Below are 12958 nucleotides of genomic sequence, written 5' to 3' on the forward strand. Positions count from 1 at the left end.
ACTTGAACCTTGACCCCCTAGCCAGCTGCAGCCACCTCAGCACTACCAGCTGTGCCCGCGGGGCCCTCTGCCTCATTCTCTCCATCCCGAAATAATCTTCTGGTATGACAACAGAACAAGAGGAGGAAGAAAAGGAGACCTGGCGTCCATATCAAAGGGCTGAGAGCAGAGGAAGAATAGGGCCAGATGCCTGCTAGTTGTTTGGCACATTGGTTTGCTTTGAATGAAACAGCGTGTAAGGGAAGCAGCACACTGGTGAATATGCATGTGCACCATTACTTATGCAGGTGGTGCAGAGTAGCATTATTCAGGATGTGCTGGTGAATTGTCTCAAGGTGCGTTATCCAACAGAGCAGCGTGTTTGTGTGTGTGTGTGCATCCGGGGGCAAAACCAGGCGAGGCCTCACAGCCGCATTGTCACTGCCCGGGTCATTATCTCACTCCATTCACCTTCAGTCTAAACCGGACGACTGCTTTCATTACCAACAGTTTCTAAAATCTGAAAGCGACAATTCTGGTACGTTAACAAATGTAGCATTTAAAGTAAACAAAAAGGTAGACGTCAGATTTGAAAAAAGGATTCACAATTGTTGATATTGGATCATTTGGCTCCGATTCTTAATTCATAGAAGTGTTATGGTAAGTCAGTTTGAGTTGTAAGGCCTCAAAGGGCTTTGCAGACGCCACCGCCGCCCGCCGCCCTCGCTGGGGTCGCCTGGGTGCCACAAGAGGACGTTTGCATTTCAAGGCAAACTTTCTAGCGTACTCTAAAGTTAAGCGGACTCCAAAAGACTCACTCTTTATATAACGACATCAATGTGATCAGTTTATGTGAAAGGCAGCGAGAATAACAGAATAATTTAGGTAAATTATCTCTCTGATGTTGCTTAATGAAAACAAACAGCTAGCTGCCAAATCCTAATGGGCCCATCTTTCATCTGAATGAACACAAAGACTTGAAGCTCACATCTTATTGAGGAGTCCTAAATGGAAATTCACAGATTTGTCCAAATTTTGAAGACGAAACAAAAACCTGCCAACAAACCGCCCTCGGATATCGATGCACCCACCGCCGCACGCCGCCAATTAGCATGATCTGAAAGCGCTAATGGAATCTTGAGCAGTAATCAAAGTAAATAATTAAATTAAAGGAACCCTTGTGTCATTGTCTGCTGTATTCACAACCATTAGGAGCTCCAGTATTCTCATGGTAATAGAATGTTTGGGGGGCCGGGTTTTGTCTTCTGGTAATGAATTCTGTGTTTTTTGCTCCAAACGGTGTTGTTGAGACATTCGTGTAGGTGCTGGCAGGGAAACAAAGACGTACATTAGGAGCCATTGTTCCCCCCTGTAATTATTAAAGTAAACACAAACACTGAAGGGGCATCACGCGCAGCTGCACACACTCCAGCCTGTGTCTGTGAAGTGGGAGGAAGGGCCGAGCAACCCTCAAGACTTTGTCAGAGATGATCCCATTATTGCGGCGCTTCTGGAGAGCGCGGCCGTAAGCTGGCTAATGAGGCTTTGAAGATCCATCTTTGGCACCGAATTCGGCCCGGCGGTTTGTTTTTCCCGCAGGGGAGAATTCGGCAACAAAATACATTTGGCACGAGATAAAATGCTTTGGCCAAGAGAAGAAGAAGACGTCCCCCCCCCCCCCCCCTCCTCTCAACCCCTCCCTCCCCGTCCCCCCATCGTCCTCACGCTTTCCATGTTCCAGTCGTGATTTAAAACTCGCCGCAAAGTGAGTCTGGTCCTGGGCTGAACCTCCTGCTGCTGCCGCCCGGCGCTTTGTTACCTAGATGCTTGAGAATTAGAAAAAAGGAAGATTCAGTACATGAAACTCTTTGAGATGTTTTAATGTTCAAACCCGTTTAATAGATTGTAAAGTATTGACACGATGGAAATCTGTCGCTCAGCAGAAAATCCTGCTGCCAAATTGTGCGTATTGAAGACAAATCCACCAACGTTTGAATACAATGAAACATTTGTGTTTGGTTTTCTATGGGTTCTGCCTTTTAGTGGAAGTGCTTTCATCTCCGCTCAGAGCTCGTTTAGATCGGCGCTCCGAACGATTTGAGGCTTTTGACTTTGGTGGAGCTGCTGAGTAGAGACGCTGCGGAGAAGGTTTACAAAGAGAGACGGGGAACACGGGAACACGCTCTGGCCTGAGGGCGTCTGTGGCTTCAGAGGCCCTGGCACTTCAGACTTGGTGACTGGTGAAATGAGGAGCGAGGAGCCGAGAGCTTCTCTTCTCCGCTCAGACATCTTGAACTGATTTTGCGGCCCTGCAGTGGAAAAACTGGCTCAGGAGCAACGAGCTAACGAGCAGGATATGAAGTCACACGCTCGACTCTTCAGCCAGGAAAACTCTTTCAGTTTCATGACTGCACGACTGTGTTTATCTACCGCTGCATCTCGGCGGCTCGTGGGCATGTTTACAGACCCGTGTGGGAGCCGAGGTCATGATTTTCGGCCTGTGAATGCCAGAATCCTCTCTGTGTGTAATGCATGTTTGAGGTTAAAGAGTTAACCTCAAACAACACTGCACTTTGGATTCATATCGGATCATATTAAACAGATTACAGGGCCGTATGAGCCGTTACTCAAGTGGACTGTTGCTCCTGGACCAGGTCTCTCTCTGGCTCTCTCTCTCTCTGGCTCTCTCTCTCTGGCTCTCTCTCTCTCTCTCTGTCTGTCTGTCTGTCTGTCTGTCTGTCTGTCTGTCTGTCTGTCTGTGTTATTCGGGGATTGTGCGTTTGTTTTGTGGCGGGAGGTTCACTTTAGGCAGTGGGACGATCTTTAACAGTGCAGTGAATACAATCACATGTCGAGCAGCAGCACCCGGGGGTCTTCCACTACGGCTTTGATCTTGCGTAGGAAGGTGACGGCTTCTCTGCCGTCCACGAGCCGGTGGTCGTAGGTCAGCGCCACGTACATCATGGGCCGCACCTCCACCTGTACAAGCAGAAAGCAAACAGAGGTGTTTCACAGGTAAATCAATCCTAAAAACAGGACTATTTCATATTCTACTGATCTAAGTGCGTTTCCTTCCTGTCTCACCTGGCCACCGATGGCCACGGGCCGCTCAAAGATGCCGTGCATGCCCAGGATGGCCGACTGCGGGGGGTTGATGATCGGCGTGCCAAACATGGAGCCGAACACGCCGCCGTTGCTGATGGTGAAGGTGCCGCCGTCCATGTCCTCCACGGCCAGCTGGTTGTTGCGAGCCTGAGACGCAAAGACAAAACACAGGTTTGTTCATTTGTCTGTGGAGTGATGATGTTGTCTGATCTTCACCTTCCAGCGCACGCCCGTCACCTTTTCTCCCAGAGCATTGATGGCTTTCTCGATGTCGGTGAAGTTCATGGTCTCCACGTTACGGATCACCGGGACAACAAGCCCCTTTAAGCAGAGAAGAAGAGGGAGACAAGAAACAAGAGGCACAGAAGACAAATGGGAGAGAATGAATGCAATTATAAATAAAATACATTAATGAATAGAAAATTGGAAATTAAATTGAAACAAATATAAGACTATTTCCAGACATAAATGTGGAAATCTCATTTTTTAACAGCAGAATGTTTGGTTTCATACCTTTGGTGTTGCCACGGCGACGCTAATGTCGACGTAATCCCTGTAGACGATCTCTTTGGTTGTGTCATCAATAACTGTCGTCAAAAAAGAGCATAAATAAAGTTGAAGGAAAAGGTCTGAGGAAAGGGAACAGAGGAGGTAGAGAGGAAGGAAGTGAAGGATGCTGCAGCTTCACCTCCGTTAACGGCCGGCTGGTCAGCCAGCGCGTACGCCGCAGCCTTCACAAACGCAGACATGAAGCCCAGCTTGATGTTGTGTTTCTTCAGGAAAGCCTCCTTGTAGCTCTTCCTCATCTCCTGGATATTGCTGGAACGAAATGAACGACACAACCGATATTAAGTCCGGTGGAGGAAGCAGGTGTGGAGGGCAAACGGGGTCAGCTGGGGGTCGGGGGCGTGTCTCACCTCATGTCCACCTCGTTGAAGGTGGTCAGCATGGCGCAGGTGTTCTGAGCCTCCTTCAGCCGCTGGGCGATCCTCAGCCTCATCCGGTTCATCTTCACCTGAGCAGTGAAGAGAGAAGAAGTTACAAACAAGACAGAACGCAGACGTACAACTCAACAATATAACAAATGCAATACAATACAAAGGGGAAAGTGCAGTTCACTAGAAGGCTGCCGATACTTGATCTCTTTTGACAACGTGCTGGTACGAGTGTCACTAACTGGTGCATTACCCTGCTCTCCGTTCGGGCTCCTGCTGGTGAAGGTGGTGAAGGTGGAGCTGCAGCGGTGGGCTTGATGGCAGAAACTACACAAAGGATGAAAGAAGACAACGTTCATACATTAGGGCAACAGCGGCTTAATCACCCGTGTGACATCGCTCATCTTATCTGTACTGTGGCTACACGTGTTTGACAGAGAGGAGACCCACCTGGTCTGGCCTGGGTGGCTTGTGTTGGCACTGGGGGCACTGGGGGCATGGCGGTTGGGGCTGATGGAGGTGGCGGTGGCGGCGGAGGAGGAGCGGCCGCAGCAGCAGCAGCAGCAGGTGCTTCTGCCGTCGCGGCGTGTGCGGCTTTGGCCGGTCCAGCTGATGAGACGGAGACAAAAATGAATAAGTCTTTCTGTTAAGGCGACACCATGGATGATGTCCCTGCGTTCTCTCTCTCTGGAGCGCGTGCAGACCTCCTTTCCGGAGTTTGAAGAGGGGCATTCCTCCCTCCACCCTCCCTCCATCGGGCACCAGCAGCTCCTCAATGACCCCGGAGGCTGGAGAGGGCACCGGCACCGAGGTCTGGAGGGACAACACGGGACAGAATAAGCAGCAGGTCAACATAAAAAAAACAAATAGTCTCCACATCTTCTTCATTCAGTAGATATGAAGTATATTAAGTCTTTGTCACCTTGTCAGTCTCAATTTCAGCCACGACATCGTCTTCGGCCACCGTGTCGCCCACAGCTGAGAGAAAAACAAAACAAATGTGTGTATTTTAATTACAAAATCTCTGTGGTTAAACTTTATAAATGACTCACAATGGTTGAACTTGAGCTTTGCTGCGTCACACTCACCTTTCTCCCACCTGACGTCTCCCTCTGTTACCGATTCTGCAAATGCAGGAGTTTTAACCGTGACGACTTCATCCCCTGGACAAAGACACAACACACTTAATAAAGGTTCCACATTAAAGAGAGAGTATAATTCAAAGCATTAAGCTGAGGACGTACTGTGAACGGCTGACGTCCTCAAGTATCTGATGTGGAAGACGCTCGCCGAAGATGGAAATTCGCACCTAAACGCCCAGAGGACAATTTGTAATTAATGAGAAAAGCAAGACAGATAAACACACGTTGGGATATTTATGAGTTTATGTTCACGACTCGATCTGTGAGCCGAGCCGGACAATGAATCCTTGTGCTGAAGGGTTTCAAGTATCGCAGCCGTTCAAAAGGAAAAGAGAGAGAATACGTGGATCACTTACAGCTGAGAGTTCCTGTAAACGGTCCGGCTGCAGACGGAGCGACCTGGGGAGGGAATCAGACGCAAAAGGGTTCGTTAGGACCATACGACATCACCAGAGCTCCTTCACTCGTAAGCTAAACGAAGCCGAAGCTCTCGTCTACACACGCTTACCAGACGCACTTTGTTGAAGCAGCGCGTTATTGGCCTGGGGGAGAAAAAAAAACATGTTAATATCAATTTGTACATTTATAAAAATCCCCTCTAATTCCCTGGATGTAAGCTGGGAGGGACAAAGTCTTTACCAGCAGCCTCTGAAATCACACCAGCATGATCTTAGATTCATTAAATGTCCTTAGACGACGCATTTCTAACCTATTTTATGTTATTATGGAACATCTTCTCATCTGGACTCTGCTCTGCGCGGTGTTTGATGAGTCCTGTGGGGACTTTCGGGGCAGAGGATCGACGAAGAAGACGACCCGTCCGGCTTTGGATTCATTTCTGCTTTCTAGTCTGGCACTGTGACATGAACCTACAACTGGGCGGCCCTGCTGTGGGATTCCTGAGGAGGGTGGAGCTGTCAGAGGAACCACAGCAGCGGAGACTTTGAGTTCTATAGGGGAAGGAAAACTGGTCCAACCTTATTCTTTCATTTCAATTCAAACTGTTTTACGGTTGAACCAATAGAACAGGCAGGACAAGTGAATGTGTCAATACCTCCTGTCAGCGTCATGGTAAGCAGAGCTGGATTGAGTAGCAGCCTATGATGGATCCTGGTCTAGGTACAGATTCCGAATCCGGATCTGGCAGATTCCAATATATGTTTTGACAGGGAACTGCTGGGTCTTGGCTGACGTATGAGTGCCCCCTCTTAGTTCCAACATGACATTCTTTCATATTATGCGTAAAAGATTTGTGTTTGGTTTGGGACATTTCAAACACAACACCGGGCTCAGACATGCAGACAGAGAGAGCAGAACACAGCGATATTTGTTATTCCTGCTCTGTACGATGTTAAATGGTTGAACACTTTAAACATTAAACCATGACAGCGGAGTTATAGTATGATAGTTACAGCTGCAGTGTAACAGTTTGGCAGCTAGCTTGTTCATTAGCCACTTAGCGTTGACTTTCGGACTAAAATGAAGTTAGACGTCACAAGGACACAAAACTGTCTTGACAATTTGAACTAAAAAGAACATCAAATATAACAGTTTAACGTTTACCGCTAACCACCACCGCTAACTTTGAGGCTGTCAGTCCGTGTCCTTGGTACGGAGGCCCTGCCGGGTTAAACGCTCACCGACTGCGCCATTATTCACGTAAATAGTCACCGAGCAACTTGAGCCGCTGCCGTGTGTGACCTACCTGGCTCACCGCTGACAGAGAGCCGCCGAACGCTCGACACAGGCGGCGGGAGTGCGACAACATTGCGACAGCCGCTGTGTGTGTGTGTATGTGTGCGTGTGTGTGTGTGCAGGCAGCGAGACACGGAAACTCCTCGTACCCGGATGTGAGGGAGGCGCGGGGGAAAGAAACCACCGCGGCTAGCCGGGAGGGGGCGCTGGAGAGAAGGACTGACTCAGTAAAGCTCAAATACTTCAAAAAGACCAAAAAGACCAAATATTTACACGAAAATGCTCGAGTAAAACGACGTGATTCCGCCTTAAAAGACAACATTGCATAAAAGCACAATTTAAACAAAGAATCTTAAGTGTGGTAAGCAATGTGAAATACAAGAAAACAGATCAAACTAAATCAAGAGAGGAATTATTCAACACTCCAGTGAGGTTGAGTGTTGTGATGGTTCAGGTTGAAGGATGGGATAGGTTGGAACATCTGACCACACCTCCTCTTTTCTGCAGAGATCAGTAGAAATACTTGAACCATCCTCTCCTCCTGCAAACTGTCTGCAGCCGCCACTGCTCCATCCCCCAAAACAAACAGGTAAGATTGCAATTATTTATATGCAGCTGCGTGGTGTTTTTGATTTTGTTTTAATGTTATTCTGCAAGTGAAAATTAGGCTATATAAGTGTTTAATTCAGTCTGACAAGTTTGAATTGAAAATTGAGTCTCAATTAAAAAAAAGTCGTCAATTTAAGAGGCGCAATAATTTGCATGAGTGAGGATTCTGTTATCTGAAATAAAATATTTTTAACTTGGTAAATAAATAATAAATGCTTAATTTTTGAATGATAACTAAAAGACAGTGTGAACAACAATATGAACATTTAAAATATTGACATGAATATTTAAATTAACTGCAATATTACCTTCCTTAAAGACATTTTGTAATTGTAAGCACTCCAAGAACTTCTAAAAACAATTGTAAATCTTTCTCTTTTATTTATTCAGGAAGTATGGATCCAAACCTTTGGAGTAAAAGCCCATATTCTAACTTCTGCCTTGACAGCTGCACTGCAAAGCATCTTCCCACATTTCAACCTGACCCCATGTCACTGCGATTAGACGGCTCGGCTGCGTCTGTGATTTCACTTAAAGGACACAGTAAGATCGCACCGGAAAGTGTTTGTTACAGCGGCACTGATACTGGTTCATGCTTCAAACAGGTGGATCTCAGTCCATCCGGTGAATGCACGACTGCACCTATGTCCACAGGAAGGCCCCGCTCACCTTCCCCCAATTCTCGTGGTCAGTATGACTGGACACAGAACAGAGGCCACCAAGCAAAGCGTGCCAGAGTGGAAAATATCATCAAAGGCATGACCAGCTCTCCCGGTATGCTTTGTACAGATATAACTGCGACCGCAAGCCAGCACGAGGAGGTGGACAGCATGCAGGAGGAGGGCAGACAGGTGCAGGACCTGTCTCCCCATCAGGACCACATGGAAAGAAGCAAAGCCCACACGATGATGAGTCACAGGAGTCACAACAACCACACAAAGACGCAGCCTCAAAGTGCGAATCGGCATCTCAGGCAACTCCGAACAAGGTTTCACCACGTAGATGTGACTGAAAGTACGGACAGGGGTCAGGAAAGTCTCTCAGAAGTGGAACATCCCACGAGGAATAACTCTCCAGACATCTCTCTGAGCGACACACTTAAAGATCCACACAGTGACAGTGAGACTAACTCACAAGGAAAATATCAAGGATGGAAAAAGGTGAAGCTGATGAATTATTTCCAATCAAATCCTAAGAAAATAAAACTGATAGCAGATGTTTTAAAGTACGAACTGTCAAAAGCTGCCAGTATGACCGTTGACTCCATTTTCAAAAGCTTGCCTCTTTTAGCCGAGGGAGGTGTAGAGACCGACACCGCTCCTCTAAATCTTCAGCCGCAATCACCCGCTTGGAAAAATAATAAATCAAATCTTTCACCTTTGGGGGATGATGAGGAGCGAGGTCCAGATGTCCAAACTGAAGCTCTCTCATTGGTTGTGCAAAAAACCCGATCCGGCCCGGTAATCCTGCAGCCCAAAGCAGGAGCGCCGCATTGTTCCAAACCTGCATTCCTCCTCAGCCGCAGCGCTGCTCTGTGTGAGGATCAAACGTCAGAGAACCAACGAAACGCCCTCAGATGCTTACAAGACACATACTTACAAATCGGTCAAGCAAAGTTGGAGACATCGGATGCGTCTTGGAACTTGCATAATGTGAGGTCAAAGGTCAACGCCAAATCTGTCAGGAGCCCAACTTTGACTTTGGACAGTCTGTGTCTCCCTCAGGTCAAGGTGGAGTCACACGACCCTCTGAAGAATAACCTGTATGTTTTGAATGTATCCTTTTAAAGTTTCTGATAAAAAAATAACTTGTTTCCGGAAACAATTTCTTAAAATGATTTTCATCTTTAAGAGGTCATCAGCAATATGTTAAGAAGCCAAAGTGCCTCTGCTCTGTGATTTGTTTCCTTAATCCTGGAGCGCTCAGGAGGGTCTGACCACAAACCACCTGAAGAAAGCAAAGCTGATGTTCTTCTACACTCGTTACCCAAGCTCACTAGTGCTGAAAACCTGTTTCAATGATGTACAGGTAAGAAGGATTTCAATACATTTCTCTCAAGCCTGACACTGTTTAAATGCACTTACCAGCAATGACTTAGTGCCTTAGTTCATGAAATTCAGTTAACCCACGTTAAGTGAAAAAAACAAAGCCTGACAAGCTCATTTGTTTTGAAAATTTTATTTTATTCAACAATTGAATTCAAACACCAGATCAGGATGTCAAAAGTAAACACGCATCTACAAACTACAGTACAAATATGTGGTAAAACAATTTGCTTCATATATTTTGAATGACTGTAAATTGCAGCTTAACACAGAAATGACACACATAACAAATACAACAGTAGTTTTCCTTACCTTCACATTTGATCTTTGCTCTTACCTCTTGCCTATTCCATTCTCAGTTCACACGTTGTATCACGTCTCAGCTCATCAAGTGGTTCAGTAACTTCAGAGAGTTCTACTACATCCAGATGGAGAAATACGCCCGGCACGCCGTCATGGAAGGAGTGGCCGATGTGAGGGATCTGACGGTGGGGAGAGAATCAGAACTGTTCAGAGCTCTCAACATGCACTACAACAAAGCCAACGACTTCCAGGTGAAGTAACAGAAGCACCGTCCTGTAATTCATGTTGCTAATCACAGGATGGAGAAAGAGCTGGTGGGTCACATACTGCAGATGTGGAATTTCCGTGTTTTCAGTGCAATCATATCTCACAGATTCATCGGCTTCTCTGCATCTGAATCTCCTTACATTATGTTGATTTAAACAGATAATCGTATCAATTATTAGTCACTGCAAAGATAATCAACAAATGAGCCAGACTGATGTTCCAAGTTAATGTTCCATACAATATGGACTTTCATATCTGGGACAAACGCATAGATATGAGCAGAAATGTGTTCTGCATCAATTCCAGTATCAACAGTGCGGGACACAGTATGAGATTTAAGAGCTGTGATGGAACGTCATGTGATGAGCCATTTCCCATTATAATTTTAATAATTAAGAAAATACAATTGAAATGAGCATAAATGTGCTGTAAATATACACAGGCATCTGAACACAGTTATATTAGTGTCTCATATGGAGCACTTTAAGAGAATGTATTTGGCTCATAAATACTATAGGTCTATAGGTTTATACATTAATGCTCAATTTAACCATTTTGCAATTCACATGTTTAAATGAGGGCTTAAGGCAAATACAGACCAATAGATAAAACAACTTTAGGTTAGGTGTTGTTTTGCTTTGTGTGGTAGAAATTTCTAATTAATTACATTTGTTTTATAGATTCATTTGATTTGAAATTAGCTCATCAGGAATTATGAAGAGACCATGACAGTAATGACATAATGTGTCCTAGAAATTAGAAGAGCACCGGAGCAACTGTTTTGAAAATGATTCGAAATCAGACAGAAAAGCTAAATGTAATGTTCAAATGAATAGTTCAGAAGCTGCTTAATATAAAGAAGATAAAGCTGGTTAGCTGCTTGGTAAAGTGTGTGACTCCTGAGCAGCAGCAGAGGCTTTGAACAGGAGTCTGTGGAGTCGTGTTACTGCAGCTTCTGAGCTCCAGATGTTCAATTGTTCAGAAAAAGGGGAAGAAGCAGCAACCTTCAGCTTTCTGCTGCACTTGAGCTTTCACTTCCATACAGATCAATACCGTAACAGTGGATTTTCATTTGACAGAAAAATAAAGGTGACAGCATCTTTATAAATGTCAATAAGCTTCAGTGTTTAAGTGTAGTCAGCATAAAGAACTCAGTCATGGTTTTTCTTCCTGTAATGCTTGTTTGTAGTATATTTTAGAGAATAGTCAGTACAGTGAAAATAACTTCAATTCAATCTGTAAGCAGCACAATTCTTCTGCAATGTCCTCATTCTTTGCCAAGCTATAAAGACTAGTTTTAGACAATGAAATAGGTTGGGATGACATTTGTGTGTAAATTCAGGGTCACCATGGAATAAATCACCAAGATGTCTGTGAGCAAATGAGATTTCACACTGCGCCTCCAGCAGCTCCGTGTTCCCACTTGCGGTTCTGAAGCATTGTTTTGTACCTCAAACATATAAATCCCCTAGAATGATATTGATTCAAGGCCCAAGTGTTCTCCAGTTACACCTCCGTCTCTCAATGATGAAATGTAACATGTGCCTGACTAGACCATGTTCCTATTGGGAACAAGACTGGCAAAGCAACACATCAACCCATGGAATAGAGGAAAAAAATACACTCTATTCCATTAGAACAGTTAAGAAGTTACAGGCCAAAATATGAAAAGGCTCATTAGAGCGCCACCATCTGGTGACGCAGTATATTTTTTGTTTGCACGTAGCGGGTGAGATTTTGAAGCTTTGTGTGAAGTTTGCTGCAACTGTTGGCCGACATGGATGGATCAGTTTAAGGAATAGAATGAAATGATATTACTTGTTTTTGCGCCACCATGAAGTTGATCATTACCATTGGTGACAAATTAGCGAGTGCACCAGTTCAAGTTTGGTTGCAGTTGACTGATTCACTCATTAGATACAGCACTTTTTGAAGAATGAGCCACGCCCACTTTGGCAGCCAAGTGTAGCAAAAATTGACCCTTAATTGTAGGACTCGTAGATCTTGAGTTGCAATAGTGAAAGTCATTAACTCAGAAGAAATGTTCGTGGATGCTTAGAGTGCTAAGTCAAAGGTCCAAATGAAGCAGTAAAAGCATTGTGAGTTACAATGTCCCACTTTGGTCCCACCGCTCATTACTTACCTTGAAGAGACACATTTAATTATGAATACAAAGAATTCTGTCAAGTGCCAAACCCCATGTTCTGCCAATGGAGCCTTACATGATCTTTTCCTGTTGGTTAACAGGTCCCTGACAGATTCCTAGAGGTTGCAGAAGTTACACTGAGAGAATTTTACATTTCCATCTCCATGCAAAGAGATCGTGATCCGTCCTGGAAGAAAGCCATCTACAAGGTAATCTGTAAACTGGACAGTGATGTGCCGGCTGAATTCAAAGGTCACTCTGGATAAAAACCAACGCACATTGTTTGGCGTCATGCATCAGGATATTGTAACAGTATGGACATGCATCAAGTGATGATTGTCAGACTATAATGTAATTATCTGAGTCTGAAGTACCTGTAGTCTGCTGAGCTCAACATTTTTTGTTCCATAATATCTGTGACGTCCTACATCTCTGAACAATGTAGTTTGACAGAATGTATTTTCTTGCTATATTAAACAAACTATATAGCAATAATACACATTTTGTTTGATTCTTCATTTGAGTTAGTGTTGTTCTGTCGTCTCACAGCACAAATACCACAGAGAGAAGACATTTTATTGGATTTCAGGACAAATTGTTTAATAAGCACAGCATAAAATCCACACCACACGAGAAAATATGTTTTAATACACACTTTGCTTTTTTACATGTTGTTCTGTATACATGGAGACAAATACTGATGTAATAAACACACAACTTGTGAAATTACAG

General features: G+C 44.8%; 2 protein-coding genes across 2 annotated transcripts; one reads left to right on the forward strand and one right to left on the reverse strand.

The window, feature by feature from the left end:
- Nucleotides 1–1842: 1842 nt before the first annotated feature.
- On the reverse strand, nucleotides 1843–6992 carry LOC142999274 (dihydrolipoyllysine-residue succinyltransferase component of 2-oxoglutarate dehydrogenase complex, mitochondrial-like). Its single transcript, XM_076148743.1, has 15 exons — nucleotides 6867–6992; nucleotides 5670–5703; nucleotides 5518–5560; nucleotides 5264–5328; nucleotides 5108–5182; nucleotides 4942–4997; nucleotides 4724–4832; nucleotides 4470–4628; nucleotides 4273–4346; nucleotides 4002–4099; nucleotides 3773–3903; nucleotides 3598–3671; nucleotides 3322–3405; nucleotides 3064–3231; nucleotides 1843–2958 (listed from the first exon to the last, which is right to left on the reverse strand). The coding sequence occupies exons 1-15, from the start codon at nucleotides 6927–6929 to the stop codon at nucleotides 2824–2826; spliced, it is 1368 nt and encodes a 455-aa protein (XP_076004858.1). The 5' UTR covers nucleotides 6930–6992; the 3' UTR covers nucleotides 1843–2823.
- Nucleotides 6993–7883: 891 nt separating this feature from the next.
- Nucleotides 7884–12572, forward strand: LOC142999241 (prospero homeobox protein 1-like). The gene is made up of 4 exons (XM_076148698.1): nucleotides 7884–9240; nucleotides 9392–9493; nucleotides 9870–10064; nucleotides 12328–12572. The coding sequence occupies exons 1-4, from the start codon at nucleotides 7954–7956 to the stop codon at nucleotides 12490–12492; spliced, it is 1749 nt and encodes a 582-aa protein (XP_076004813.1). The 5' UTR covers nucleotides 7884–7953; the 3' UTR covers nucleotides 12493–12572.
- Nucleotides 12573–12958: the final 386 nt, after the last annotated feature.

This window comes from Genypterus blacodes, unplaced genomic scaffold (assembly GCF_046128005.1).
Source record: "Genypterus blacodes isolate CSIRO-AG114 ecotype Tasmania unplaced genomic scaffold, CSIRO-AGI_Gbla_v1 ptg000042l_1, whole genome shotgun sequence".
NCBI lineage: Eukaryota > Metazoa > Chordata > Actinopteri > Ophidiiformes > Ophidiidae > Genypterus > Genypterus blacodes.